At 43.1% G+C, this 27,666-nt stretch overlaps 2 protein-coding genes across 2 annotated transcripts; one reads left to right on the top strand and one right to left on the bottom strand.

Annotated features, from left to right (window-relative positions):
• Window positions 1-855: 855 nt before the first annotated feature.
• LOC106571959 (vesicular inhibitory amino acid transporter-like) lies at window positions 856-4,663 on the bottom strand. Its single transcript, XM_014145571.2, has 2 exons — window positions 3,759-4,663; window positions 856-2,893 (listed from the first exon to the last, which is right to left on the bottom strand). Exons 1-2 carry the CDS (start codon window positions 4,152-4,154, stop codon window positions 1,706-1,708), a joined length of 1,584 nt encoding a protein of 527 aa, XP_014001046.1. The 5' UTR covers window positions 4,155-4,663; the 3' UTR covers window positions 856-1,705.
• An 8,970-nt stretch (window positions 4,664-13,633) lies between these two features.
• Window positions 13,634-25,141, top strand: actr5 (actin related protein 5). The gene is made up of 9 exons (XM_014145570.2): window positions 13,634-14,055; window positions 14,222-14,460; window positions 20,784-20,953; window positions 21,092-21,309; window positions 21,461-21,598; window positions 21,769-21,867; window positions 22,009-22,148; window positions 22,293-22,425; window positions 24,472-25,141. Exons 1-9 carry the CDS (start codon window positions 13,672-13,674, stop codon window positions 24,763-24,765), a joined length of 1,815 nt encoding a protein of 604 aa, XP_014001045.1. The 5' UTR covers window positions 13,634-13,671; the 3' UTR covers window positions 24,766-25,141.
• The last annotated feature ends 2,525 nt before the right edge of the window (window positions 25,142-27,666 follow it).

The raw sequence follows: 27,666 nt of genomic DNA, 5'->3' as shown, positions 1-27,666 counted from the left end.
TGATTGAAGTGGATTTAACAGGTGACATCAATAAGGGATCATAGCTTCCTTTTTCATTGTAAAGTGAATCTGTTGAACACAACACCTATCCTCTTTGGTGAGTGGTATGAGAGAAAATGTGAGAGAAAATGTTGCAGTTTTAAAGCTAATTTCCTGCAATTCTACACCTTTTGGCATGAGGCCGAGAGAAATGTTTGCAGTTGTAAAGCTAATTTCCTGCAATTCTACACATTTTGCTATCATATGCTATCTGGGGGCATGTCTTTTAATTTTTGTATTTTTAAAATGTATGCTGATGACTCCTTGGGGTCCACTGAGGTCCCCAAAGTATCCAATGCTGGCCCCTAACTATAAGAGCATCAGAACTTTCACAAGCATCATGTGGGACCCATATCAGTACATCTTCATTCAGATTAGAATTGTTACTATTGTAACTTGCAGCGGTCTAAGGCACTGCATCTCAGTGCTAGAGGCGTCACTACAGATCCAAGTTCGATTCCAGGCTGTATCACAACCGGCCGTGATTGGGAGTCCCATAGGGCGGCGCACAATTGGCTCAGCGTCGTTCGGGTTAGGGTTTGACCGGGGTAGCCCGTCATTGTAAATAAGAATTTGTAAGACTTGCCTAGTTAAATAAATGTTAAATAAAATATATTGTGTGTTACGGCAAAAAAATTATTCAAGTAAATGTTGAATGCATGTTGAGTCTAAGCATACAGGCAGACAATGCACATGTGCATGTGGGGTGAGTGAGCCTATGTTAACTAGCAGAATCCTCCTCCACACAACATACCGCCTTCCTAATCCACAGACTGCTTTCATTTGACCGTTTTACAGAAAGCCCTCAAAACTGTCTATATTCATCCATAAAAACATAGATTTTATTCACCCATAGATTATTTTTTCGCACAAACACGAGCGTGCACAAATTATAGACATATAATGAATCCAAAGATATGAACATAACGCATAAAATATTCGATTAATTTCTCTACTAATTCAACACATACTCTTTTCTTATACGTCATGATTAATTCAATGAAAGCACAATTCACGTTCAACAGATAGGTAGACTACAGAAGACAGATGGTTTCATATAAACATTTAGAGCCACTGGTTTGCACTGGAATAATTCACTTAATCCATAATGACACTTGAAACACCAAAAACCAAGTACAGTTGAAAACGAATCGAAATGTTTGGATTAACCAACTACATTTATCCTATAGCTCCATCCCACGTGGGTGCCCCGAGCGTGTTTTATCTTTAAATCGACAGAATCTGGCATGAGATTGTTATCTAATTCTTTAGCAGCTAGAAACCGTATAATAAAACGCTAATAAACTCATTCTCAATGCAGATATCAACACATCCACACATAAGTGAGGCCTATGCACCGCTCATTTTCACATGGGTTGTGCAACCTTGCCTGATCAAACATTGCATGATATGCAGAGATGATCCATTCTCCAAGGACACTGCATTACCCCCTTCCTAGTTAACACAACATTTCAGCACTGGATACTCTACACTATGATCATAAAGTTTATTATTGCACATTGTCATCAAGAAGGCAAAACCAAAAAACGAAGTAAAACAATTACACAGTATCCCTTATGCGCGGTCAATCAGTCTGTCATTACGCGCCAATGATTGATGAGAGTATGACCAACTTTAAGGTATGGGCTACAGAGGGAGAATGTTCTTATTCTTCGACTCCATATTTGAATGCCTCGATGAGCCCTTCTACTGAGTGAATACCACCAGAAATGCTGCATATGCCTCCTATGACAAATATGGCGACGTCAAAGAACACGTGGTGCCATAAAAGTTTCCTCCACATCAGCTTTAGATGAAAGAGGGCTGGGAGAAGGAAGCACAACCCGGCGCCGGTAAGACTCCCGGTGAGGCCCATGAGGAGTGCGAAGTGAGGGACAAAGATGGCCATGATCAACGTGAACACCACCAGGAGGCACCGGAGGCCCAGTCCCCAGGACTTAATCCTTCCTCCCGGCCCGTAACAGTCAGGGAATATGGCGCGCCCTCCATCCTGGAAAAAAGACTTCTCCAAGACCTCTACAGCAGCGAAGAATGGCAGCGGATATGACAGCAAGGCCTTAGCCACAAGGAATAGGTTGACCACCGCTCTGATGGTGGACGGCAGGTTGTCCGTGATGACCTCTTTGGTGGCATCTGCCCAAGTCAAGTAGGCCACCAGAGCGAACAGGCCCTTCAGGACGCAGGCTCCAATGTGGGTCCAGTCCATCATGCAGTGGAACTCGCTTGGCCTCTGCATGTTCCCCTCCAGCGAGGGCAGGAAGATCTGGGACGTGTAGCTGAAGACGATGATGCCGATGGAGATGGGGAACTTCTTGACATCAATATAGAATTTGACTTTGTCCCAGGCCCAGTCGCGGGCTCTGGAGAGGCAGTAGGCTATTACCAGGATGTTGATGACGAAGTGCGCGATAGTGCAGAGCAAGCTGAACTTGGACACAGCCTTGAGGCTCTTGAGGAACGCGCAAGGCAGGAGGGCGGCCGTGGCGACTACAGACCAGGCCTTCTGCGAGACCGGCAGATTGGGGAAGCTGTTGACCATCAGGTTGCCACTGACCACCACGTACAGGATACAGGTCATGACCAACTCAATGATCTGAGCAACGTTAACGATATGCCCGCCCAGAGACGGGAACCGTGGCTGGCAGCACGCGTTGGCGATGTCCACGTAGGAGTCCCTCACGCGCACCAGAATTCCATCCTCGTTCTCTTCATACAGACACGCAATAAGAATCTTTCCGGTGTAACAACATACAACAGCCGCAAATATGATGAGAAAGAGTCCGAGGTATCCTCCGTGAAGAATGGCGTAGGGTAAGCCAAGGACGAACATCCCCTGCGGATACACAAGCACAGTTGAGTCATAAGGGTCATGGTCTTAACGAAGTGACAGGCTCCCCACCCCACATATACAACAAATGAATGACATTCAAAGTTGCATAATTATAACAAACAACATTTATTTGCATAATAATATGGCTACATGTGTGAAAACCCAAATTTAACGATTGGAGTTGAGAGAAAAAAGTGTAGATCGGTCAGGCCACTAAGCGTGCAGGCTCAGAATTAGAATTTGATTTGAAACGATGCTTATTTTTTGTTGATTTAATTTACAATGTAAAAACGAATATATTTCCTCACGAAGACCGGATTTATTTTATATAATCCACTGTGAAATGTTATCAAGAATAATGAAATGGTCCTTATTGTGCCTGAGGCTAATCCAAATAATTGTATTCATTCCAGATGGAGTTGGGTCTGTTTTTTACTGATAGGAAATAGGCTATCTAGAATAGATCCCTATTTCCCTTTAACATCTCAAATGCTTCGTATTTAATTGACATCCTCGTCTGATGAAATGAAGGCAACTGCCATTGTTTATGTTTAAAAAATATATATTTAGGAATCACTTGTTTTAAATTAGGGATTTTGAAATAAGAAGCCATAAAATAAGCCAATTCATTTATCTAGAAGAAATAAATGAAAGTCTATTTTTACATGTGAATGTGAAAAATTATAGTCGTTTTAAAGGTCTGTTTCGTTTTTTTGTAGAATGGAAATTGGGGTCTTCTGAATGATATAGCGTAATGCATTGCGCTCTGAAATGCTATGTATGGCGTATATTCCAAGGCGATTGTTGACAAAAGGCCTACATTGACATAGTGACAATATGTTCATGTCATTCTTCAAATCATTTCTACCTGAATGGCATTGGTGACGTTCCACCCCGCTTCCCAAGACGTAATTTTGGGTTTGACCTCTGACGCCAACTCGTTACACGCCCCAGTGCTCTTGATGGAGGAGGATGATGGGCCGGTGCCATCTCTCTGGTAGTGGCTGTCTCCCTCCGTCAACTCGTCTCCTCCGTCCATCTCTCCCCCTTCCTCGTCGCCCTGCATGATGTCCATCTGCATCCCCTGCCTGTAGTCATAGTCCAAGTCATCGCAGTCCGCGAACCCCAGACCCTCTTCATCTGTAGCGGCCTGGAAGCCCAATCTGGCGAACACTCCGCTGACCTTGGCCTGCGATTTATTGGACACTGTGTTGGCTGCATTGGTCAGCTTGTTGCCGAGCTTGTGTCGAATTAAGTGAGCCATTGTGAGATAAAATGTGAATCTTCAGATATCAATTGGATCAAATTTGAAAATTGTTGAATAAATACATGCAGTGTGGTTATGAGCTATTTTGGCTGCTGCTGCTGCTGCTGTGAGAGAAAGATAATCATGCCTGTTGCCAAGACGTATCGACGTTGCTCTTAACGGCTGCCCAACGGTTACATCCACACAGGCTGTCGTTTAAAATCCCGTCTGTTGGTCTTGATTATCCATGTCACTCTCAAATCCCTCCTGTCACTTTCTTGGCATCAGAAGAAACGAAGTAAAACAATTCCTCCTAATTCAAATTGATCATGTTGCTTAATGTGATCGAATGTCCCTGTTTGTGACCTCTCCATGCAGTTGTCAGTGTTGGTCTTGATGTTGCGCTCAGTTTTGCTATAGCCGTGACAAGTGCAAACCACAAGCGGTAGAATCTTAGAGGGGGACTAGGCACGTGTCCTCATAGACTGCCAATGCAATGACTTGCTCAGCATGCACAAACCCCTCATGGTTCTGAAGCGGTGTGTGTGTGTGAGAGAGAGAGAGAGAGTGAGTGAGTGAGAGAGAGAGAGAGATTACTTTGAGATTTTGGAAGGAGAAAAGGGTGTTTGTTACCAGAGGCATGGATGCTAGCTCTTACGCTTCATTTATACCAAATATTTAACTTATTCGATTAAGCAAATGTTGCATGTTTGATTAGGCTTAATTATTTTACTTTTTTTTCAAATTAGTTTTTCAATTTGATTCATAATTTGTTCCAATATTTTTCGTTATGATTGTATTGATTCGGCAGAGGTAATATACGTTTCATATAAGTCTAGTTTATAATTGCAGACACTTATGTTCGTTTCAAAATCAGACATTAGGGAGTTACACTGCGCACCATTCATAGGCCTATAACTCACACACACACTGTCTTAGTCTTTTTATTCCTAATGCAAAAACAAATATCAGAGGTGTAAAATCACTTTAATGTTTATGGAGTAAATATGAAATATTTAAATATCAAAGCCTAGTATATTCGTTAGATTATTTATTTTTGTGTTTTAGTTTATTCGCTATACGAATTTGGATCCAAAGTTGGTGTTTCATGCCCCTTTGACCCAAGTAGCCAATGCACTTAAAAAAATATATATTTAATGTAGCCTAATTTATAGCAAAACAAAACTTGTTTTTAATATTGTCTCTTATTTGTTGTCCAAGCATTTTCATTGATAATAGGCTACTTACTACCTGCTACACCTGCGTAGCCTAAGTACAGTTTTGTTCATGGAGTCAGATACTTAAAATGTAATAAATTCCATGTTTTTTCAGCTGCTAAATTAGAATGAGCCGCGTGCATCGGCATGAGAAAATTCAACTCGTTTCAACATTGCAGAACCTTGGACAGGCCTTGCTAGTACCATTCTTTTTAGGTAACGTTTCACTGACTCCTTCGGTGTCATATGCCAAAGAGTAGGCTACAAGGAGTGGAACGTTAGCTAAAAAGACTGGTAGGCCTACCCAGACTAGCGCTTTGCATTTGCGCATGTTTGCTTTAAACTGTCTGTAATAGCCTAGTACATTTTAAATGTACCCTGTAGTTGTACATTATATTTCCAATGTAGCCTACTCAGAATGACTCAATTCCTCATGGTTAGGTGGCCTGGAAACCAAATGGCTAATATATTATCTCGGGTGTCTGGAATACGCATGGCATTTTAGTTTGATTCAACACTCATGTCATGTGCGTCTGCTTTATAACTCCCAAATTACGATATGACATTAAAATGCTGAAATATTTAAGAAAATTAAGAAGAATAGATACATCTCTGAAACATTTGATGCCTCCAACAGTAATCCCACAGATGATAAGAGGCACCTCATATTTTCCTTCGTATTCAGTTCCGACATGTCACAACGCATTGCAGTATTACTGTCGTCAGGTTTTGGTGACTGCGTATGCAAAATGTGCTCTAGCACAGGGTTGAAGAAGAGGACTTCAAAGCATTTCTAATATTTCCTTCTGAAAGACGGAACTGCCATTTTGGTCGTGTTGAATTGGGCATAGGTAAAAGACAAAAAGAGACAAAAACGTGAAAGACAATGAAAGCTCTAAATTTAGCATCAACCCAGAGGACAGGGAAAGTTCCACATATTTTCATGCTTGGCATAGGCTGCTTTGCCATGCTGCCATTTGTGTTCAGGCATGCACAGTGTGTGTGTATGTGTATGTGTGTGCATGTGGCTCACCCATCCTTGTGAGATAGGGCTAATATCTATATGTGGGTGGAGGCACATGTGTGTGTGTGTGTGTGTGTGTGTGTGTGTGTGTGTGTGTGTGTGTTTAGTGGAGGATAGTGAGGAAAGAATATTCCCGGGAGAGTCCTTGGGGCATCTCAGTGACTAAGCCTCCCTCCCCCATCATGTGCAAAACCCTGGGCTAATACTGGGACAGAGGATAGGCTGCAAATGTCACACACACACACACACACACACACACACACACACACACACACACACACACACACACACACACACACACACACACACACACACACACACACACACACACACACACACACACACACACACCACCACCAACTGGATTCACATTAACAGCAACTGCATAATGGAACACGGGTTTGAATTCAGTGAAATGTGCAAACAAATCTGGACACAAAAACATTTTGTTCTCTATCCGTATTTGCACATTTGGAACTTCAGAAGAAATTGATCTTCAGACATATTATTACTGAGATGGCATCAAATTGGTTGTTGTGATGACCAATTTAGCTTTGGGTTACAGAGGCGAGGATTAATTCAGCAAAGATGAGAGAGGGATGTCTGAAGGGGGAAAGATACTGTCGGCGTATAGCCTGCTAACAGCCAACTGGGGGCAAAAGTCTCAGATAGTTGCCATGGCCACAATAATTGGGTGGCAAGACTCAAAAGGAACTCAGGTTGTCTGTCTGAAAATCCCACTGGATGAAGAGGGAAGCCACTCGAACCAATCTAGAGCCCTAACAACAGGGAGGGATCTAAGAAAAAAATATAGTCTCCTGGATTGAGAAAAAAAACAGCATTTTTGTTTAGAATTGAAAACTGCAATCTGCTGCTTATACAAAATGGTTGACAATGACATGCAATTCACATAGGAATAAATAAACACACAGACACACACACACACACACACACATATCATTTTTTATTATTTACTTGGATCCACTATGAAACATGAACACAACTTACACGTATGCACACAGACTCTACACAGCCAGGGACGCATGCAAAGTGACATGTGCATAAACACATTAATCACTCTACGGCCTAAAAATATCTGTTATGCTTACAGGGCTTCAGACTGAGAAGAGAGGTAGTGACAGTCTCTGTGTGTGTGGGGGAGCAGGGATGGAGGAGTGTTTAGGTTTGCTGCTGTGGCTCTGATATCAGAGGCAGCAGTTGGAATCTCCATGCAAGCCTCACCCTATTATGTAAACTGTGTTCCCTTCCACCTCATTCATTAATGTCACAGATAGTTGGAGGTTTTCTCTTTCTATTTCACCAGTCCTGAGTGCACAAAGATTCAAAATGACATTTCACCATTTCATCTCATGATCTGAGCAAAAAGAGTTGCAGCAGAAAACAAGTCTTTTAGCTATTTCTGCTATTGCTATTCTACTACCGCAACTATATTATAATACTGATAAGATTAACGTTGTAGTAACATGACAATAACCCAATAAATGTCATTAATGAGTCTTGCAGGAACACTTGAATATGACAGCCGATGACAAGCTAATTAGGATCTCTCTACCCTGTGCTGCCACTGAAAACTAGTCTTCTGCTCCGACAAAATGGAGGAGCTGCATCATGGCAGTCCCAAAGCGGATGTAGCATATTAATTCCTCTGCTGTTCATCACAGTATGACATGCACAACAAGCAAGAGCTCTCCGTGTTAGGGACAGCGGTACAATGTCACGTCTTGCCTTCTGGGAGCATGTGTGGGAGATGACCTAGATCTGCTCAGTAGCATCAGAGGATACTGCCTGTCTTCGAGCTTTGTGTCTGAGCAGTGAACTGTGCCTCTGATTCAGTGGCACAACATCAAGCTTCAGCCTTCCCTCCTCCCAAACCTGTGGTATCCCACCAATCAAGTCCCTGCCCTGAAATAAATATAAAATGTATCCACCATTTGTTTGATTACACAGAGAATATGCCTGTTGTCTCTAAATTAAATGATATTATGATGCATGCATGCTCTGATAGGTAAGACCCTTGAGCATAATTCTGTGGTTTTAGAACAATGGTGGCATGAAAAATGCATAGGTGAATGTGAAGTACCCCTCTTATTGACTAGCTCATGGTACGGTATTGCTGAAAGGATGCAGCATAGTATATGGGCTGATGCTGATTCAGAAGGGTAGAACGATAGAGGATCTTCATGTGACCCCTTACCATTGGAGTGATAGGGGCCAGAGCCTTTGGTGGTGGAGTGTCTCCTTTCAGTGCCAAGGGTGCCCTATATCACCAGCTGAGGCTCCACTTTGTCTAGTCAATTGACAGTAATACTGCCAGTGCCAGACCAGACTAAATCAAGGCCTTTTCAGAAATTGGGTTGATAGGGATAGTATATCATATCAACCTAAGAATAGATTGATAGGAGGAGCTCATGTCTACTTGGACTTAATTCTGAATGTCCAAAAGACAAATTCATGCTTTATTTGATGCTTATTCATTCAGACACTCTAATGCAGCAGACCAGCTTTCATTGCCCCCTCTGGTGGTAGACACTCATTCACGGAGTCCTTACTGCAGAAGGCCTACTGTAAAAATGAAATGTTATGGGTCATACAGTAGGTTATCAATGATGACTTGTAGACGCTAAATGACTGGTAGGAAGCACTGTGTTGAACCCTGCCTCCATCTTGGCACTCCCCCAAGTTTGTTTTATTCACTGCCTTAGCACACTCTTCCAACCTGGATGTCCTAGCCGTGTCTGAATCCTGGTTTAGGAAGACCACCAAAACCCTGAAATTTCCATCCCTAACTATAACATTTTCTGACAAAATAGAACTGCCAAAGGGGGCGGAGTGGCAATCTACTGCTGAGATAGCCTGCAGAGTTCTGTCATACTATCCAGGTCTGTGTCCAAACAATTCAAGCTTTTACTTCTTAAAAATCCACCTTTCCAGAAACAAGTCTTTCACCGTTGCCGCTTGCTATAGACCACCCTCTGCCCCCAGCTGTGCCCTGGACACCATACGTGAATTGATTGCCCCATCTATCGTCAGAGCTCGTGCAGCTAGGTGACCTAAACTGGGACATGCTTAACACCCCGGCCATCCTACAATCTAAGCTAGATGCCCTCAATCTCACACAAATTATCAATGAACCTACCAGGTACAGCCCCAAATCCGTAAACACGGGCACCCTCATAGATATCATCCTAACCAACTTGCCCTCTAAATACACCTCTGCTGTCTTCAACCAAGATCTCAGCGATCACTGCCTCATTGCTTGCATCCGCTATGAGTCTGCAGTCAAACGACCACCCCTCATCGCTGTCAAACGCTCCCTAAAACACTTCAGCGAGCAGGCCTTTCTAATTGATCTGGCCCGGGTATCCTGGAAGGATATTGACCTCATCAGTAGAGGATGCCTGGTTATTCTTTAAAAATGCCTTCCTCACCATCTTAAATAAGCATGCCCCATTCAAAAAATGTAGAACCAGGAACAGATATAGCCCTTGGTTCACTCCAGACCTGACTGCCCTTAACCAGCACAAAAACATCCCGTGGCGTACCGCATTAGCATCAAATAGCCCCCGTGATATGCAACTTTTCAGGGAAGTTAGGAACCAATATACACAAGCAGTTAGGAAAGCTTAGGCTAGCTTTTTCAAACAGAAATTTGTATCCTGTAGCACACACTCAAAAAGTTCTGGGGCACTGTAAAGTCCATGGAGAATAAGAGCACCTTCTCCCAGCTGCCCACTGCACTGAGGCTAGGAAACACTGTCACCACCGATAAATCCACGATAATTAAACATTTCACTAAGCATTTTTCTACGGCTGGCCCTGCTTTCCACCTGGCTACCCCTACCCCGGTCAACTGCCCTGCACCCCCCACAGCAACTCGCCCAAGCCTCCCCCATTTCTCCTTCACCGAAATCCAGAGAGCTGATGTTCTTAGAGAGCTGCAAAATCTGTACCCCTACAAATCAGCTGGGATAGACCCTCTCTTTCTAAAATTATCTGCCGAAATTGTTGCAACCCCTATTACTAGCCTGTTCAACCTCTCTTTCATCGTCTGAGATCCCCAAAGATTGGAAAGCTGCCGCGGTCATCCCCCTCTTCAAAGGGGGAGACACTCTAGACCCAAACTGCTACAGACCTATATCGATCCTACCCTGCCTTTCTATGGTCTTCGAAAGCCAAGTTAACAAACTGATCACCGACCATTTTGAATCCAACCGTACCTTCTCCGATATGCAATCTGGCTTCCGAGCTGGTCATGGGTGCACCTCAGCCACGCTCAAGGTCCTAAACGATATCATAACTGCCATCGATAAAAGACAATACTGTGCAGCCGTAATCAGCGACCTGGCTAAGGCTTTCGACTCTGTCAATCACCACATTCTTATCGGCAGACTCAACAGCCTTAGTTTCTCAAATGACTGCCTCGCCTGGTTCACCAACTACTTCTCTGACAGAGTTCAGTGTGTCAAATCGGAGGGCCTGTTGTCCGGACCTCTGGCAGGCTCTATGGGGGTGCCAAAGGGTTCAATTCTCGGGCCGACTTGCTTCTCTGTATCAATCAATGATGTCGCTCTTGCTGCTGGGGATTCTCTGATCCACCTCTACGCAGACGACACCATTCTGTATATTTCTGGTCCTTCTTTGGACACTGTGCTAACTAACCTCCAGACGAGCTTGAATGCTATACAACTCTCCTTCCGTGGCCTCCAACTGCTCTTAAATGCAAGTAAAACTAAACGCATGCTCTTCAACCGATTGCTGCCCGCACCTGCCTGCCCGTCCAGCATCACTACTCTGGACGGTTCTGACCTAGAATATGTGGACAACTGCAAATACCTAGGTGTCTGGCTAGACTGTAAACTCTCCTTCCAGACCCACATTAAGCATCTCCAATCCAAAATGAAATCTAGAATCGGCTTCTTATTTCGCAACAAAGCGTCCTTCACTCATGCTGCCAAACATACCCTCGTAAAACTGACCATCCTACCGATCCTCGACTTCGGCGATGTCATTTACAAAATAGCCTCCAACACTCTACTCAACAAATTGAATGCAGTCTATCACAGAGCCATACGTTTTGTCACCAAAGCCCCATATACTACCCACCACTGTGACCTGTACGCTCTCGTTGGCTGGCCCTCGCTTCATACTCGTCGCCAAACCCACTGGCTCCAGGTCATCTACAAGTCTTTGCTCGGTAAAGCCCTGCCTTATCTCAGTTCACTGGTCACCATAGCAGCACCCACCCTCATCACGCGCTCCAGCAAGTATATTTCACTGGTCACCCCCAAAGCCAATTCCTACTTTGGCCGCCTTTCCTTCCAGTTCTCTGCTGCCAATGACTGGAATGAACTGCCAAAATCACTGAAGCTGGAGGCTATCTCCCTCACTAACTTCAAGCACCAGCTGTCAGAGCAGCTCACAGATCATTTCACCTGTACATAGCCCATCCGTAAATAGCCCAACTACCTCATCCCCATACTGTATTTATTTATTTTGCTCCTTTGCACCCCAGTATCTCTACTTGCCCATTCGTCTTCTGCACATCTATCACTTCAGTGTTTAATTGCTATATCGTAATTACTTCGCCACTATGGCCCATTTTATTGCCCTACCTCCCTTATCTTACCTCATTTGCACACACTGTATATATACTTTTTTTATACTGTATTATTGACTGTATGTTTGTTTATTTCATGTGTAACTCTGTGTTGTTGTATGTGTCGAACTGCTTTGCTTTATCTTGGCCAGGTCGCAGTTGTAAATGAAAACTTGTTCTCAACTAGTCTACCTGGTTGAATAAAGGTTAAATAAAAAAGAAATAAATAAATAGTAAAAAATATTTTGGAAGCTATAGAAATGCATTTATTAATGTCTACATTAGTTTTTGCCACATGACACCTAATGCATACTTTTAAATTATATTAAATTATATTATGTGAGCTAAAATATATATCTATATTTTAAAATATATATACTACATTTTCCTTAAAGTATAATTGATTATTATTTATTGTTTTACCCCGTTTTGTCCCCAATTTCGTGTTATCCAATTGGTAGTTACAGTCTTGTCTCATCACTGCAACTTCCGTACAGACTCGGGAGAGGCAAAGTTTTGAGAGCCTTGCGTCCTCCGAAACACAGCCCAGCCAAGCCGCACTGCTTCTTGACACAATGCCCGCTTAACCCGGAAGCACCAATGTGTCGGAGGAAACACGGTACACCGGGCGACTGTGTCAGTGTGCATTGCGCACGGCCGCCACAGGAGTCGCTAGTGCACGATGGAACACGGACATCCCTGCCAGCTAAACCCTGACCCAAACGACGTTGGGCCAATTGTTCGCCGCGCCATGCATCTCCTGGTCGAGGCTGGATGCAGCAAAGCCTGGACTTGAACCAGGATCTCTAGTGACACAGCTAGAGCCTTAGACCACTGTGCCACTCGGGAGGCCAAAGTATAATTTTTTGAGATTGCTAATGTTACTGTTCCCACTACAACAACAAAGATACTTAAATACATGTATTGAAACATTTAATTGAAATACTGTACTGCACCGACTGGGGAGTGCCAATATGGCCGACTGTTGGTTTCAAAGCCTCTCAATGGCTAATATCAGTAATCCAAGGTTTATATACATAACTGGTTATCACACACAGGCTGTACTCACAGTAACCTGTTCTGGAGATAGAGGCAACAAAAAAAAGGTCTGCTGTAGATAAATTAAGCCATCCATATAAAACAATGAAATAAAAATATCAGGAAGTAGACTTCACAATTTATCATTAAATAGTAATATAACAATAGTTGTTAGGGGATCTACTATAATAGAGGATGTACTATATACATATTTTAACATTGAAGGGCCAATCAGCAGTTTAAACAATAACAGCAGGTACCCCGCCACTGTTTCAGTAGAAAACTAAGGGATGGGGCTGGAGAAATGTAATCACTCTCAAATTCATAGACAGGGCTATGGATGCATGGATCCATGATATCAAAAGTATAGTTTAACCATGTTTTTATGCTTTACAGTGTTTGTTTACAAACATTGGAGTAAAATAAGCTTATATTTTGGGTTCTGATGGGGTACAGCAGTTAAACTAAGCTCATGATATTCTTTAAGAATCAATTGGTACAATTATTTTATAAGTCAAAAAATTGATGTACCAACTTCTGACTGCCCCTTTAATAATTGTTACGTTGTCAAAACGTGAACTCTTGGTTTCTGGTACAAGCTTTCTAGTCGGACGTATTTTGTAGTAACACCCTTTCAAAATGACTTCCAAAATAGACACAACATGCAAAATATTTTCTTTTCAAGACTACAAATCCTCTCCCGATCCGATTTTCGAGATTTCTGCCGAATGCTTACAACCATCACCAGTTCCGATAATAATAGATAACGGCTCTTTTCAAACAAGGGCCGGTTGGGCATGCAAAGGGGACGAACTAGGCGCACCGCGGCTTCTGTTCAAGTCCGTGGCGGCGAGGAGCAGAGGGGCAGCGCGAAGTGAAACCCAAATCGGCAATGACATTTCTAATCTCGAGCCGGTGCGCTGGCTCCTGAAAAGCCAGTTTGACCGAAATGTGGTTGTAAACTTCGAGATACAGGAGCTGATGTTCGATTACATATTCAGCCACCTCGGAGTTGTGAATGAGGTAAGGTGTTCAAGTTATGTTGCACAATTTCCTATGTTGCATGTCCTGTTTAGACCGTTCTGCCTTCTCAGTCTTGAATATAACTGACTGATAAAGGTAGCCAGCTAGATAGTTGCTCCTTCAAGCACATCTGATGTGGTTTCTCTCCGTTCTCTCCCCTCTTTAGGGCAGTGTTGAACATCCTATAGTGCTCACAGAGGCGCCCTGCAACCCGCTGCACAGTCGCCAGATGATGTCAGAGCTGCTCTTTGAGTGCTACAGAGTTCCTCATGTGTCCTATGGCATAGACGGCCTGTACAGCCTCTACTACAACAATACTCTCAGCGACCTCACACCCCTACACACCGGCATTGTCCTTTCCTCTGGCTACCACTGCTCTCACATCCTACCCGTTATCAATGGAAGGTAAAACCACTATACAGCAAATCAAATTTTATTGGTCACATACACATGGTTAGCAGATGTTATTGCGAGTTTAGCGAAATGCTTGTGCTTCTAGTTCCGACAGTGCAGCAATATCTAACAAGTAATCTAACAATTCCACAACAACTACCTAGTACACACAAATCTAAGTAAAGGAATGGAATAAGAATATATACATATAAATATATGGATGAGCAATGACCGAGCTGTGTAGGCAAGATGGTATAAAATACAGCATGTACATATGAGATGAGTAATGCAAGATATGTAAACATTATTAAAGTGACTAGGGATCCATTTATTAAAGTGGCCAATGATTTCAAGTCTGTATGTAGGCAGCATCCTCACTGTGCTAGTGATGGCTTTTTAACAGTCTGATGGCCTTGAGATAGAAGCTATTTTTCAGTTTCTCTGTCCCAGCTTTGATGCACCTGTACTGACCTCGCCTTCTGGATGGTAGCGGGGTGAACAGGCAGTACGGGGCGGTACGCAAATTGAAGTGGGTCTAGGGTGACAGGTAAGGTGGAGGTGATATGATCCTTGACTAGTCTCTCAAAGCACTTCATGATGACAGAAGTGAGTGCTACGGGGCGATAGTCATTTAGTTACCTTTGCCTTCTTGGGTACAGGAACAATGGTGGCCAACTTGAAGCATGTGGGGACAGCAGACTGGGATAGGGAGAGATTGAATATGTCTGTTAACGCATCAGCCTGGTCTGTGCATGCTCTGAGGACGCGGCTAGGGATGCCATCTGGGCCGGCAGCCCTGCGGGGGTTAACACGTTTAAATGTCTTACTCACGTCAGCCACGGTGAAGGAGAGCCCACAGTCCTTGGTAGCAGGCCACGTCGGTAGCACTGTATTATCCTTAAAGCGGGCGAAGAAGGTGTTTAGTTTGTCTGGAAGCAAGACGTCGGTGTCCGTGACGTGACTGGTTTTCTTTTAGGAGTCCGTGATTGTCTGTAGACCCTGCCACATACGTCTCGTGTCTGAGCCGTTGAATTGCGACTCCACTTTGTCTCGATACTGACATTTCGCTTGTTTCATTGCCTTGCGGAGGGAATAACTACACTGTTTGTATTAGGCCATATTCCCAGTCAACTTTCCATGGTTAAATGCGGTGGTTCGCGCTTTCAGTTTTGTGCAGATGCTGCCATCTATCCACAGTTTCTGGTTAGGGTAGGTTTTAATAGTCACACTGGGTACAACATCTCCTATGCACTTCCTTATAAACTCACTCACCGAATCAGCATATAAATCGATATTATTCAATGAGGCTACCCGGAACATGTCCCAGTCCACGTGATCAGAATAATCTTGAAGTGTGGATTCCAATTGGTCAGACCAGCGTTGAATAGTCCTTGTCACATGTATATCCTGTTTGAGTTTCTGCCTATAGGAAGGGAGGAGCAAAATGGAGTTGTGGTCAGATTTGCTGAAGGGAGGGTGGGGGAGGGCCTTGTATGCATCACAGAAGTTAGTGACAGTGGTCTAGAGTTTTGCCAGCATGAGTACTGCAATCAATATGCTGGTAGAATTTAGGTAGCCTTGTTCTTTAATTTGCTTTGTTAAAATCCCCAGCTCCAATAAATGCAGTCTCAGGATATATGGTTTCCAGTTTGCATAAAGTCCAGTGAAGTTCTTTGAGGGCCGTCGTGGTATCGGCTTGAGGAGGGATATACACGGCTGTGACTAGATAATACAGTCGGCATTTCATTGTGAGGAATTCTAGGTCAGGTGAACAAAAGGACTTGAGTTTCTGTATGTTGTTACAATTACACCATGAGTCGTTAATCATGAAACATACACCCCCGCCCTTCTTCTTCCCGGAGAGATGTTTATATATGTCGACGCGATACCCAAAGAATCCCGGTGGCTGTATCGACTCCGACAGCATATCCCGAGAGAGCCATGTTTCCGTGAAACGGAGTATATTACCAGTCGATATTACTTACCAAGCCAAGCAGACAGACCCGGCGCCAGGATAAAGTGATTAAGGGTGCAGTTGAAATCGGTGAGGGGGGAAAACATTTTTTGGGGTCTTGCGTTGGAATTATATTGAATCCTGCTTATATCACGCTATACCACAATAACATAAAGTTCAAATTCCGAGAACATTGTGAGCTTTTGAAGTGACAGGTTGCTGCCAAATCTGTAGCCCATCTCCGCTATGCTGTATCAGCACAATGGACAGTGACCTACACACTAAAGAAAGGCCATTTTGGAAATTAATATAGGCTACCAGATAGGTAATTCACCTATTACAAACAGCCTATTGTGAATGCAGCCGTACACAGCTGTCTCACCAAAATAATGCAAACTAAATGCTGAAAGTAGAAACCTAGTTACTCATGCAAAACAAAAAATACTGAATAGCAGTTTGGCTTAGAATACCGACACAACTGCAAATGCAAACAAATGAATGTGAACAGAACAAAACAGGGGTAGGCCTACAATCGGCCTATAAACCAAATATCAGATCGATAAAGGCATAACACAATCTATATTTAGACTAGTTACATTAACAGTAAACAAAAAACACAGTAAACGAAAGGCAAATGCAAATAACCATAAACACAGCCTACCACAGTGAGACACAGTCATGCACTGCTGTCTTGCCAAATAAATAGACCTGTAGGCCTATTTCAAACATGGATGCAGCGGAGTTCAGCAACATGTTGCGATATGGCACAATACACTTCTGTGGATCAAATTCAACCCACCTACTCAATCAATTAAGCAATGCCGGCCCTACCACAAACATGTTTCCAATACGCACAGTTCCATTATCAACCACGAAAAGCAATAGGCTACCAAGAAAGCCTACATTCTATTTTTATGGTTATCTATTTCTATAATGAAACATGCCTATGCATTATAATTATATTGAATTCTGCTTATATCACCCTATACCACAATAAACAGAAAAGTTCAAATGCCGAGACCATTGAGTGCTTTTGACCAAGAAGTGAAAGGTTAGCACCATGACAAGGTTGGTTTTGGCAATGAAAATAAAAGGCTGGCTAAATAAGTCATTTAGCCATTCCTTACCCTAGGGTTTTGCTGAGAATGACACCACTGGCTTTATACTACCAAGATGTTGATCAATCTACCAGCTAAATTGTTTCGTACCTTTTCGGAAGAGTTGCAGCCTCCTTGACGATCTGTTGAACTTCCTGAGTAATTGATCATTCAATTCTCCCCCAAAATCTTCTTGTAAGATCCCCCTCAAATGCCAGTTGGATTAGTTGAGCTTTTCTGGGTGTAGCATGCTTCGTCTGTGCTGACTGGACACATTTGTCAAAGTGGAAAATGAATTCTTAACAGCTGCCTGTCATTAACATGTGCTCACACCTCAGTTTCCAATAGGGCTGTCCATGACCTAGAGCCAATTTATCTGACCATTTCTACCGATGTACATGCCAGTTAAGATTTTTATATGCACATTTAGGTGGAACAGTTTCATTTAATTTATAATAAAGTCTTTGTATCTCAAAATCATTATCATGTGGTTAATCAAAATTCTAAAAGTAACTTCCATTGACAACTTTGTTAAAATAGCCTACGTTAAGCTAACAAATAAAAACATTGCAGCCTGCAGGTAGAAACAATCCGGATTAAAAATAAATATCCTATAAATCACATTGTCTATGCATGGCCTGTCTGCAAGGAACTTGGGTCCAAACTTGCAACATTGCATAAAATATTCTGGAGTTTCCTGCTCCAGTGAGCTCAGGATAGACATAGCTGTAGGTTATTTGTGCAAGGGATAAGAAGAAACCAGGTAGGCCTATTTTATGACGTTTCCACCAGATCAAAGCATTACATTTTTTTCCTAAAATGGGTTGTTAATGAAAATGGGTTGTTTATTAATTACACTACATGACCAAATGTATGTGGACACCTGTTAGTTGAACATCTCATTCCAAAATCATGGGTATTAATATGTAGTTGGTCTCTCCGTTGCTGCTATAACAGCCTCCACTCTTCTGGGAAGGCTTTCCGCAAGACGTTGGAACATTGCTGCGGGGACTTGCTTCCATTCAGCCATAAGAGCATTAGTGAGGTCGGGCACTAGTGAGGCCGGGCACTGATGTTGGGCGATTAGGCCTGGCTCGCAGACGGCGTTCCAATTCATACCAAAGGTGTTAGAGGAGGTTGAGGTCAGGGCTCTGTGCAGTCCAGTCAAGTTCTTCCACACCGATCTCGACAAACCATTTCTGTGTGGACCTCGCTCTGTGCACAGGGGCATTGTCATGCTGAAACAGGAAAGGGCCTTCCCCATACTGTTGCCACAAAGTTTGAAGCACAGAATCGACTAGAATGTCATTGTATGCTGTAGCGTTATGATTTCCCTTCACTGGAATTACGGGGCCTAGCCCGAACTATGAAAAACAGCCCCAGACCATTAACTATCCTCCAAACTTTACAGTTGGCACTATGCATTGGGGCAGGTAGCGTTCTCCTGGCATCCACCAAACCCAGATTCGTCCGTCGGACTGCCAGATGGTGAAGCATTTCCACTGCTCCAGAGTTCATTGGCGTTGAGCTTAACACCACTCTAGCCGACACTTGGCATTGCGCATAGTAATCTTAGGCTTGTGTGCGGCTGCTCGGCCATGGTAACCCATTTCACGGAGCTCCCGACGAACAGTTCTTGTGCTGACGTCGCTTCCAGAGGCAGTTTGGAATTCGGTAGTGAGTGTTGCAACCAAGGACAGACGATTTTTACCCACTACGTGCTTCAGCACTCAGCGGTCTCGTTCTGTGAGCTTTGTGTGGCCTACCCATTCGCAACTGAGCCGTTGTTGCTCCTAGACGTTTCCACTTCACAATAACAGCACTTACAGTTGACTGGGGCAGCTCTAGCAAGGGAGAAATTATACAAACTGACGTGTTGGAAAGGTGGCATCCTATGACGGTGCCAAGTTGAAAGTCACTGGGCTCTTCAGTAAGGCAGTTCTTCTGCCAATGTTTGTGTATGGAGATTGCATGGCTGTGTGCTCGATTTTATACACATGTCAACAACGGGTGTGGTTGAAATAGCCGAATCCACTAATTTGAAGGAGTGTCCACATACTTTTGTATATAGAGTGTATTTAATCACAGTGTGCTTAAAGCATCAGACAAGCTCAGTAGCCTACATATAGTTGATTTTATTAAAACACATACAGTTGGGTGTGTTTATATAGTGAAAAATACACAAAAAATGTTGGTCGAAAGACCAAATGTTTTTTTTTTGTTGGGGACAGCCTTACACTCAATCATTAGAACCTTTTTGCTATTTTGATTTAGGGACACAAAACTTAAACTGAGATGGCACAAGTTTCAACGGAGGGGGCTAAGCCTCCTTTTGCCCCCTTGTGGAGCCCACCAACAGAGCTGTTTTTATCAAGATACAAATATCTTGTGCTTTTTCATTTGGTGCATACAGACACAGCTTGGCTACATTTTAACCGCGAAACATCCACGGTGCGCTCACATATGGAACTCAGCCAGGACTCTTACTTTTGAAACTAATTTGTAAACATTTTAACAATGTGATTTAACCGATTTGAAGTCGGGAAAATAGATGGTAAAAATGCAGAATGGTGTTAAATGCCTGCAAACAGCTTGGTGAGTTAAATTATTTCACAGATTTAATAATGTAATATTAGGCGTACTGATTATTTCTCATTATCTCCTTGCAAGCTACTCATTGACAGTCCATGAGCTACCGGACATGCAGTTTTCTGCTAATGTGCAACATTTGGTAGGCTGATGGAAGGCTACTCAGAGTCAGAGTCTGTGCTACAGAGACGCCTAATCTCAACATGCCGTGCTCATCATGGTTCGTACAGGAAAAGTGAAATGATGCAATGAATTTGCTGGTGGTGCACGCAGCTCAAATGATATCTAACAACACCACAGGACATGAAACAAAGATGCAACAACAGCACAACAAAACGTGTATTTTTCAGATGCCTTTTCAATTGAAAATGGTGCAACTAGTGCTTTCTAACTGCACTGAAACAACCATTCAGCTTGTGGTGATGGGGGGGAATGCGGTCTGTTAATTATCATATCATATATTAGATGGATGTATCTATTTTACTTTACCAATCATTTGACAATGACAAATTACCAAATGGATCATGATCATTTTCTGGTAAAAAAAAAATTGGAGGTGCAAAAACACAAGTTTGCATCCCTATTTTGAAAGTGGGGTGCAGCTGCTCTGTTTGCTCCATTGCTCAGGCGCCTACGTGCCATTTTTAACACATGCCACACACCTTGTAACATTCTTTCCTCTGGTGTTTCCCCAGGCTGGATGCGGGCAACTGTAAGCGTGTGAACGTGGGCGGGAGCCAGGCGGCCTCCTATCTCCAGCGTCTGCTCCAGCTGAAGTACCCTGGTCACCTGGCTGCCGTCACCCTCAGCCGCATGGAGGAGCTGCTCCACGAACACAGCTACACAGCCACAGACTACCACCAAGGTCTGCCTGCCATGAGGCCAGAGATGTAGTGCGACTATATGAAACAGTAATTGTGGTGCTTTACTTTATATGTGATTCATTTCCTGACTCTCTCTCTCTCTCTCTCTCTCTCTCTCTCGCTCTCTCGGTGTCTCTCAGAGCTGGAGAAGTGGCGCAGCGTAGAGTTCTATGAGCAGGAGGTGCACCGCATGCAGCTGCCCTTCTCTGCCAAGGGGCTGGGCGGCGTGGTGAGTGTGGAGGAGAGGCAGGAGAGACGCACCCAGCAGCTGCGCAGGCTACAGGAGATCAACGCCCGGCGCAGGGAGGAGAAGCTACAGCAGGACCAAGAGCGGTTGGATAAACTACTGACAGTGCAGGCAAGAACCATTACCCCTAAACCACCACGTTTCACTTGTAGACCTAAGCTTTCCTTAACATTTTAACCACCAGTCGTATCCATTGAGGTAAACCGTCAGTGTATGTTGCCTGTGTGTGTGCGTGTATGTGTGTGCTTGGTCACGTGCGTAGGAGCTGTTGGAGGACGGCTACCTGGAGCAGTTCCATAAGAACCTGGTACAGCTGAACATGGACTCTGCTGAGGAGCTGCAGTCCTACATCAACAAGCTGAGCCTGGTGGTGGAGCAGGGCAGGCAGCGACTCTTACAGGTGATCATAGGGGCTAGCAAACACGTGCGTTGAATTAGGATGACAACAATGTCCAACAAAATAGTTTTTTTTTCAAAACAGCCTAGACTATGGCAACATATCACAGTGTTTATGTTGGGAATAATGTTGGCGTTAAACTAATTGACAAGTAAGAAATCTCTCTCTGTCAGGCCTCGGAAATGGAGCAGCCAATGGACGAAGGGGACGGGGTGACAGAGATGGATCCAGACTTCAGCGAGGAAAACACAGAGACAGAAAAGCCTGTGCAAGTAAATAAATATTCTCTACTATTTTAATGGTATAAACACAACAGTCTGAACCACATTCACGCAGAACGAAATATGGATTTTGATTAAACGTCTTGTGATGGAGGCTCCACTAGCCCTGTTGACAACGTCCTCTCGCCACAGCCGGTGTTTAACATGGCAGAGTACCATCAGCTGTTTGTGGGTACGGAGCGTCTGCGAGTCTCAGAGATCCTCTTCCAGCCGTCGCTGATAGGAGAAGACCAGATGGGCATGATGGAGACTCTGCAGTATGTCTTAGCCAGGTAATCTACTGCACATTTCCTCGCTATACATTTTTGATTGTACATTTAATAAAAACAACACGCAGACGGCCACAATAACTAGAACCTGATTAACATAGTGGCTGAAGAGGTTGATCATAGTTTGCTTGACTTGACTGTGTGCAGGTATACTCCTGAGCAGCAGGAGGCACTGGCCCGTAATGTGTTCCTGACGGGAGGGAACCTACAGTATCCAGGTATGAAGGAGAGGATAGAGAGAGAGCTGCTGGCCATGAGGCCCTTCCAGTCGCACTTCCAGGTATAGTAAACGTCTGTGTATGTGGTAATTTACTGCTCCTAACGACACCGTTGTGTCATGCAACTTATATTGGTTCATGTTGAGACAAAGTTAGGGCAAGAATATTCTATACCAGCAGTATAAATACTCAGTGACCTTAATTTAAACAATATGGTGATAAGGAGAGAACTGTATTACAACTTACAGTACATTCGGAAAGTATTCAGACCCCTTGACTTTTTCCACATTTTGTTACGTTACTACTTTATTCTAAAATGGATATAAAAAAAGAAAATCCCTCTCAATCTACACACAATACCCCATAATGACAAATCAAAAGCAGGTTTTTAGAAATATCACATTTACATAAGTTAATCAGACGCTTTACTCTGTACTTTGTTGAAGCACCTTTGGCAGCGATTACAGCCTCGAGTCTTCTTGAGTATGACGCTACAAGCTTGGCACACCTGTATTTGGGGAATTTCTCACATTCTTCTCTGCAGATCCACTCAAGCTCTGTCAGGTTGGATAGGGAGCGTCGTTGCAAAGCTATTTTCAGGTCTCTCCAGAGATGTTCGATCGGGTTCAAGTCCGGGCTCTGGCTGGGCCACTCAAGGACATTGAGACTTGTCCCGAAGCCACTCCTGCGTTGTCTTGGCTGTGTGCTTAGGGTCGTTGTCCTGTTGGCAGGTGAACCTTCACCCCAGTCTGAGGTCCTGAGCGCTCTGAAGCAGGTTTTCATCAAGGATCTCCCTGTACTTTGCTCCGTTCATCTTTCCCTCGATCCTGACTAGTCTCCCAGTCCCTGCTGCTGAATAACATCCCCACAGCATGATGCTGCCACCACCATGCTTCACCATAGGGATGGTACCAGGTTTCCTCCAGACGTGACGCTTGGCATTCAGGCCAAAGAGTTCAATCTTGGTTTCATCAGACCAGAGAATCTTGTTTCTCATGGTCTGGGAGTCATTTAGGTGCCTTTTGGCAAAGTCCAAGTGGGCTGTCGTGACTTTAACTGAAGAGTGGCTTCCGTCTGGCCACTCTACCATAAAGGACTGATTGGTGGAGTGCTGCAGAGATGGTTGTCCTTCTGGAAGGTTCTCCCATCTCCACAGAGGAACTCTGGAGCTCTACTAGAGTGCCCATAGGGTTCTTGGTCACCTCCCTGACAAAGGCCCTTCTCCTCCGATTGCTCAGTTTGGCTGGGTGGCCAGCTCTAGGAAGAGTCTTGGTGGTTCCAAACTTCTTCCATTTAAGAATGATTGAGGCCACTGTGTTCTTGAGGACCTTCAATGCTGCAGAAATGTTTTGGTACCCTTCCCCAGATCTGTGCCTCGACACAATCCTGTCTCGGAGCTCTACGGACAATTCCTTCAACGTTATGGCTTAGTTTTCTGCTCTGACATGCACTGTCAACTGTGGGACCTTATAAAGACAGGTGTGTACCTTTTTCAAATCATGTCAAACAATTGAATTTACCGGACTCCAATGAAGTTGTAGAAACATCAAGGATAATCAATGAAAACAGGATGCACCTGACCTCAATTTTGAGTCTCATAGCAAAGGGTTTGAATACTTATGTAAATAAGTTATTTCTGTTTTAAATTTTTTTATACATTTGCAAATGTAAAATTATCTTGTTTTTGCTTTGTCATTATGAGGTATTGTGTGTTGGTAGATTTCTTTTATTTTGTTTTTTATTTAACCTTTTATTTAACTAGGCAAGTCAGTTAAGAACAAATTCTTATTTACAATGACGGCCTACACCAGCCAAACCCGGACGATGCTGGGCCAATTGTGCGCCGCCCTATGGGACTCCCAATCACGTCTGGTTGTGGTACAGCCTGGAATCGAACCAGGGTCTGTAGTGACGCCTCTAGCACTGAGAGGCAGTGCCTTAGACCCCTGCGCCACTCGGGAGCCCTGAGTGATTGAAAAAAATATTTGAATACATTTTAGGATAAGGTTGTAACGTAACAAAATGTGGAAAAACTGAAGTGGTCTGAATACTTTCTGAATGCACTGTAGTTGAGCAGCATAGTACACTGTTTTGACTCTGCTCTCCAGGTGATGATGGCGTCGCGGCCTGCGGTGGACGCCTGGTACGGGGCTCGGGACTGGGCCTTGGACCACCCCCCTGGCGGGGAGGGCTGGATCAGCCGGCAGGACTACGATGAGAAGGGCGGTGAGTATCTGAGCGAGCACTGTGCCTCCAACGTCTTCATCCCCATGAAGATCGCCAAACCAGTCCCGCGCCTTGCTGAACCTCTGTTGGTGCCCATTACCACGATGACAGCAGCTTCCCCTGACAGTGTTTCAGCTTCTCCATCAACCGTCACCTTGGCACCGACCCAAACGTGAACTCTTCCACTTTCTCTCATGAGCACGTATGGGAAAGAGAAAAACTAGGTCGGTGATAAACACTGTATAATTCATGGTGCTGTGCATTTTGGGATTTCAAATTAGCACAGATGATGATGGACCAATGGACCACTCATGTTGAATAGTTACAACTTTAGACCGGTCTGAAGGCATTGGGCTGTTTGGTTGTGTTAGTCCTTTTTATACTTCATCACATGAATGATTTGGGTTTTTACCTGTGGAGTTTTTCTAATACAATCAAGATATGTTTAAGATTCAGTCAAGGATATGTTGTCAACCAAACATCTAGATACCACAAGCTGGCATTTGCTGTCAAATATCACAATAAAAACATATACTTTTTGTAGAGCGACAATGTTTTGTGTAAGACTGTCAAGTTCCTCTTTGTTGTATGCTGTATCTAGAAGAGAGAAATCCATATCCACATGGGTATTACTGCAGTACACCATTATGCCACAGGGTGGTATTAGTCTACAGTACAGTAGATTTTTTTTCCCACACACACCTTTGACCAAACAACTGAATGCTCAGCCAATACAAGTTCTTCAGCAGCTTGTAAAGCACCATTGGCCACATTACTAGGATGTAGGAACATCCCCTTTTTACAGGTGTTTTGTTATAGAGAGAGTTTGATCTCTATTGTAGTATTGCCACACTGTGTCCTGTTAGATATACAGTGCCTTCAGAAAGTATTCATACCCCTTGACTTATAACCCTTGTATTATTATTTTTTTCTCACCCAACTACACACAATAACCCATAATGACAAAGTGAAAACATGTTTTTGGAAATGTTTGCAAATGTATTGAAAATGAAATACAGATATCTAATTTACATAAGTATTCACAGCCCTGAGTCAATACTTTGTAGAAGCACCTTTGCCAGCGATTACAGCTGTGAGTCTTACAGCTGTGAGTCTTTCTGGGTAAGTCTTTAAGAGCTTTCGAAACCTGGATTGTGCAACATTTGGCCATTATTCTTTTCAAAATTCTTCAAGCTCTGTCAAATGTATTGTTGAATCATTGCTAGACAACCATTTTCAGGTCTTGCCATAGATTTTAAAGTAGATTTAAGTCAAAACTGTAACTCAGCCACTCAGGAACATTAACTGTTTTCTTGGTAAGCAACTCCAGTTTATATGTGGCCTTGTGTTTTAAATAATTGTCCTGCTGAGAAGTGAATTCATCTCCCAGTGTTTGGTGGAAGGCAGACTGAACCAGGTTTTCCACTAGGATTTTGCCTGTGCTTAGCTCCATTCCGTTTCTTTTTTATCCTGACAAACTCCACAGTCCTTCACGATTACATACATACCCATAACATGATGCAGCCACTACTCTGCTTGAAATTATGGAGAGTGGTGTTCAGTAATGTGTTGTATTAGATTTGCCCCCAACATAACACCTTGTATTCAGGACAAAAAGTTAATTGCTTTGCCATATTCTTTGCAGTATTACTTTAGTGTATTGTTGCAAACAGGATGCATGTTTTGGAATATTATTATTTCTGTACAGGCTTCCTTCTTTTCACTCTATCAATACGGTTAGTAGTGTGGTGTAACTACAATGTTGTTGATTCATCCTCAGTTTTCTCCTTTCATAGTCATTAAACTTTGTAACTGTTTTAAAGTCACCGTTGGCCTCTTGGTGAAATCACTGAGCTGTTTCCTTCCTCTCCAGCAACTGAGTTAGGTATGGATGCCTGTATCTTTGTAGTGACTGTGTGTATTAGTACAACATCCAAAGTGTAATTTAATAACTTCACCATGCTCAAAGTGATATTCAATGTTAGCTTTTTCTTTTTTTACCCATCTACCAATAGGTGCCTTTCTTTGGGAGATATTGGAAAACCTCCCTGGTCTTTGTGGTTGAATCTGTGTTTGAAATTCATTGCTCGACTGAAGGACCTTACAGATAATTGAATGTGTGGGGTACAGAGATGAGGTAGTCATTAAAAAAATCATATTGCACACAGTGAGTCCATGCAACTTGTTAGGTGACGTGCAAATCTTTACTGAATGTATTTAGGCTTGTCATAAAAAAGGGGTTGAATACTTACTGAATCAAGACATTTCAGCTGTACATTTTTTTCTGAATTAGTAAAAATGTCAAAAAACATAATTTCACTTTGACATTTGGTATTGTATGTATGCCAGAGGCAAACATCTCAACTGAATCCATTTTAAATTCAGGCGATAACACAACAAAATGTGGACAAAGTAAAGGGGTATGAATATTTTCTGAAGGCAAGATAACACCCCTCAGTGTTGCTTTTCTGCCACAGCACGCTTCGAACATGTCAAAGGAGAGTGATAAATATATGATTGATTTGAATGGTTGGGTAAACCTTTGTAGTTATTGTAAAGCTGGCAGCATCATAGGGCAACTCCCCTAGGAGTAACTCCCGGTCTGTAAATACTCATTACACAGGGCATTGGCAGCCAGACATATAGAACCAGTCAAAAGTTTGGACACCTATTAATTCCAGGGTTTTTCTTCATTTTTACTATTTTCTACATTGTAGAATAATAGTGAAGACATATACTATTAAATATCACATATGGAATCATGTAGTAACCCAAAAAAAGTGTTAAACAAAATATATTTTATTTGAGATTCTTCAAAGTAACCACCCTTTGCCTTGATGACATCTTTGTACACTCTTGGCATTCTCTCAACCAACTTCATGAGGTAGTCACCTGTAATGCATTTTAATTAACAGGTGTGCCATGTTAAAAGTAAAGGTGTGGAATTTCTTTCCTTAATGCGTTTGAGCCAATCAGTTGTGTTGTGACAAGGTAGAGGTGGTATACAGAATATAGCCCTATTTGGTAAAAGACCAGGTCCATATTATGGCAAGAATAGCTCAAATAAGCAAAGAGAA

The sequence above is a fragment of the Salmo salar genome, chromosome ssa15 (genome assembly GCF_905237065.1).
Source record: "Salmo salar chromosome ssa15, Ssal_v3.1, whole genome shotgun sequence".
In the NCBI taxonomy this organism is placed as follows: domain Eukaryota; kingdom Metazoa; phylum Chordata; class Actinopteri; order Salmoniformes; family Salmonidae; genus Salmo; species Salmo salar.
Note: the sequence above shows the minus strand (reverse complement) of the source record. Positions and strands in the feature narration are given on the sequence as shown.